The sequence below is a fragment of the Silurus aristotelis genome (assembly GCF_946808225.1).
Source record: "Silurus aristotelis genome assembly, chromosome: 25".
NCBI classification, from domain to species: Eukaryota; Metazoa; Chordata; class Actinopteri; order Siluriformes; family Siluridae; genus Silurus; species Silurus aristotelis.
Window position 1 is genome coordinate 19,019,649 of NC_139598.1, and position 3,991 is coordinate 19,023,639.

Consider the following 3,991-nt stretch of genomic DNA (forward strand, 5'->3'; position numbering starts at 1 on the left):
TGTCTCTGAAGCCTGCAGCAGTTCGACATCAGAGCACAAAGACTTTATTATTACATTTATTAGATCTTCCTGCTCACTTCCTGCTCACTTGTGTCAGGTTTGTCAGCAATCAGAAAGTAGGCGTTTCTTCAGGACAGTTTGATGATGATGTAATCAAAACAGGTGATGAAATGTTTGATATGCAAATTAGCCTGAAGAGCCCATAGACATTCTAATCACTGTGACGTCATCAGGAGACATCCAGCGACTTTCCCCTGAATAGAGCAACATCACTGCTTTACTATCAATTGATTGAACAAATACTTGCTTTATATATATATATATATACACACACACACACACACACACACACACACACACACACACACACACACACACACAGCACTCTACTGCTCTTTCAATCAGTACTCACCTCTTTATACTTGTGGGTGTGTGAGAAAGTGTGTGTGTCGAAGTGTAGTTAGTGTAAGTGTGTGTGTGTGTGTAACATGAAGCTAGCCATGTTAGCGTTGGTTTCTGAAGCATTATCCGGGTATTTACAGCTGTGTGGCGGTGTGAGAGCTGTTACCTGAGTTTGGAGTCCCCATGAGTGGATTATTAACTATAGATTTATAACACACTATAATACGCTATAACACACACGGCTGCTGCATGCTCAATGTCACCTTGCTAACAAGCGCTAAACCCGCCTCCTCTGCGTTCCGATTGGTCAGCAGGCTACTCACAACCAATCTGCCGATTGGACAGAAATTCTCCACTTCCGCCTACGTCATCATAAGTGACAAGTATAAAGACGGTTCGGTTCTTTTGCTTTTCATTTTAATTACTTTTAGTTTCAAAGAAAGAAATAATATAAACTTTAGTAACATTAATATTATTATTCATTATTATTGTTGTTTCCCACAGAGAGTAAATGAAGTCTTTATAAACAGCTGTAAGTGTGTCTGTGTTCAATCTAAAACTTTAGATGAATAATGTAATCTATCAGGATGCTGTCGATGTTCTTCAGCGTATAAAACTCCTGAATTCTGAACTTTACACCTTATTTCATAGTCTTGTGATTTTCTGTGCTTTTTAATTATTACAGTTTTACTCAGTTGCTTTGGAGCGTCTGAGAAAAACTCACTCGTTCATCCTCCACATCATTTACTCACTTGTGCTCATCATAAAAAGATTTTCTCGCTGATTAGATCAGATTGTAAATGTTTTTGTGCATTAATGTAATGGATTGTGTACGAGTGCCTGCTGTTTCCTACAGTATCAGTTGTTTATGTTCATGTTTATCAGATTATATTTTACTGTTTTCAGCTGAAAAGTTTTAACCACAAAAACATCTCAGCATCAGTTCATTGTGTACGTCATTGAATGTAAATATTAATCCAGTTTTCAGAATCTGTTATTTAACATTTCTATTAAACTTTATTGTGTAAATGTGTTGAACTGATGAATTGTGCAGATGAAAGTTGAAGGTCACTAATGAAGGCGATCAACCAATAATCAACCAGTTCTCTAAAACAGGTCAAAGGTGAATCTGGAGAAGCTTTAGTTGGAGACTGAATACAGACAGAACACAGAATTCTACATTCTGAAAACGGATCAACAAAGAAATAAACAAACACGTGTACAGTAAAAGTGTGAATTCAGTTCGGTCTCCAAAACACTGTTTATATCAAGAAACACTGAAACTGTGCAGCATCATACTGATAACATGAATAAACATTTTGATGATTTTGTTTGTGAACAATGACGAAGAGACTTTTTCATTCTGATGGGAATGAGATTTTCACCGACACAAAGATTTACTTTTAAGAGATAAACTGAGGATTTTGAGAAAAGTTCAGGCTTTTGCAAGAAATCCAGTGTATTGTGCTGTTTGTACACGTTGTTTTGAGAAATGCACTTTACTGAATTACAAATATTAAAGATGATTCGAGAAACGAATCCAAAACAACTGAGAAAAACTGTTAATAGATGAATAGTAAATATTTTACAAAAGATTCTGTAAGTGTTTATTATAATAGAAAGCGAGAATCTGGTACTGAATAAATATGATATTCACTAGATTATCATAAAGTGCAAAAGAATCAGTAAAATTGTTATTAGAGCTGTTTACCTCCTGAACTTTGCAAGACTGAGCCAGTAGCAGGTATTTCACATTCCAAATTATTTGGGACAAAACAACACATGATGAAGAAATGAAAGAACATGAAACAGAGCCAACTCTGAGAAACTTCCACCAAACTCAATCTAAACTTAACCTACTGCTCAATTCTCCTCTTTTATTGTACTTTTACACTCTGTTTTGTGCCTTAAGGGTTTTTCTCCATTTACTGTTGATGATGTGATAATTTTTATCAATAAAGTCATTTAAAACTGAAAATCATCAAGTAGTTCTGAAAAATGTGATATATGACCCCCCCCCCCCCCCATTTCATTCTGCACCTGCTGTATCAAAATTCAAGACAGTGTAAGACATCCATGACCACATCTGTGCACATCTGTAACTGAACCTGACCACAGAGTGGAGGCTGAACTGTGTTCCACACACGCACAAGACCACAGCAGAGAAAGTGCAGGAGAGAGAGAGAGAGAGAGAGAGAGAGAGAGAGAGAGAGAGAGAGAGAGAGAGAGAGAGAGAGAGCTGAATGAGGCTTTTTTTCCTGAACAAGAAATAAATAGACCCCTGTCTATCAATGATAGTTTTATACCAGCCCCTGAGCTCTCAATCTCCTCTAAAGGTTTTATACCATTTCAGACCTTCAGGATATTAAAGCTGTGTAATTTTGGAGTTTTAATTTATATTTATATGAAATTGATTTGAAGGCTTTTTGTCTCAGTTCATAGTTCAGAAGTATAATCACACATTACAGGTATTACAGAAGAGAACTGACTCACACTCACACAGACACACACGCACGCACGCACACACACAAAGGTGCTGCACACTCAACCCACAGCATGGTTCTGATCACTGAACACACTTCAGCCTGAATCAATCTCAGTAATAAGGTGAAAGTGTGAAGAGAGTGAGGGTAAGGAGCTCACACACCAACAGACACCAACACACACCAACACACACCAACAGACACCAACAGACACCAACACACAACAACAGACAGCAATACACACCAGCACACAGCAGAGCAGACGGGTTGATCACAGAGAGGTCAGTCTCCTCTCCGGACTCCACCAAGAGTCAAGTCTCTCTCTGCAGGCGTGTCACTCACATACACATGCATACACACACACACACACACACACACACACACACACCCTCATACACACACACCTACAGACACACTCTCATATATACACACACACACACACACACACACACACACACACACACACACACACACACACACATACATACACTGCTCAGAGCTGATTTTGTCCCAGAAGGAGGTTGTGGCTCACAGGAAAATCTAATAACATCACATCGTCGTGTCACTGAGGGCTGCCAGCTCCCGGGCCGTGGCTCCAAAATCCAATATCCCAATATCCCCCATCAGCAGGCCTGGCAGAGGGAAGGTTAGCAAAGTTAAACCCTTTTAGGACACGGCTCGGTGCTCAGGACCACCACCGATGCTCCAAATGTCCAAAAGATGTCCAAATGTCCAGGATGCAGGCCGCCAAATGCTAAAGAGATGCCGCGCGCTGGGTTTGGGTCACTTCCCATCCTGCTCCAGCCACACACAGAGGAAGCACAGATGGTCAGGAGACCAGGAGGCCATTAAAAGCCACCAACCACACCTTCACCTTTACAATCACTCATTCACGAACTCACTCTCTCACTCATTCACACTTATTCACTCCCTCATTCATTAACTCTCTCACTCATTTACTCTCTCACTCACTGCTATCAAACCCCACAAACCACACCTTCACTAGAGTTTACACTCACTCACAGATCAGGAGAACATTACTGAACATAAAACTCAATCTAAACAACAACAATCCACTGTTTGAACAATACACTAACTCATATGTG

The 3,991-nt window shown here is 39.7% G+C and overlaps 2 protein-coding genes across 2 annotated transcripts in view; both read right to left on the reverse strand.

The window, feature by feature from the left end:
* The window catches only part of LOC310719501 (beta-1,4-galactosyltransferase 3), a 389,210-nt gene extending 388,766 nt beyond the window's left edge, over positions 1 to 444 (reverse strand). Inside the window, exon 1 of the mRNA XM_083529311.1 lies at positions 413 to 444. The gene's annotated coding sequence lies outside the window, so the exon portion shown is untranslated. The remainder of the gene's footprint in view (positions 1 to 412) is intronic.
* cmc1 (C-x(9)-C motif containing 1) overlaps positions 1 to 723 on the reverse strand; it is an 8,939-nt gene extending 8,216 nt beyond the window's left edge. The window contains exon 1 of the mRNA XM_083529327.1: positions 569 to 723. Within this exon, the coding sequence (XP_083385453.1) occupies positions 569 to 587 (19 nt within the window). The 5' untranslated portion in view covers positions 588 to 723. The remainder of the gene's footprint in view (positions 1 to 568) is intronic.
* Between the last annotated feature and the right edge of the window lie 3,268 nt (positions 724 to 3,991).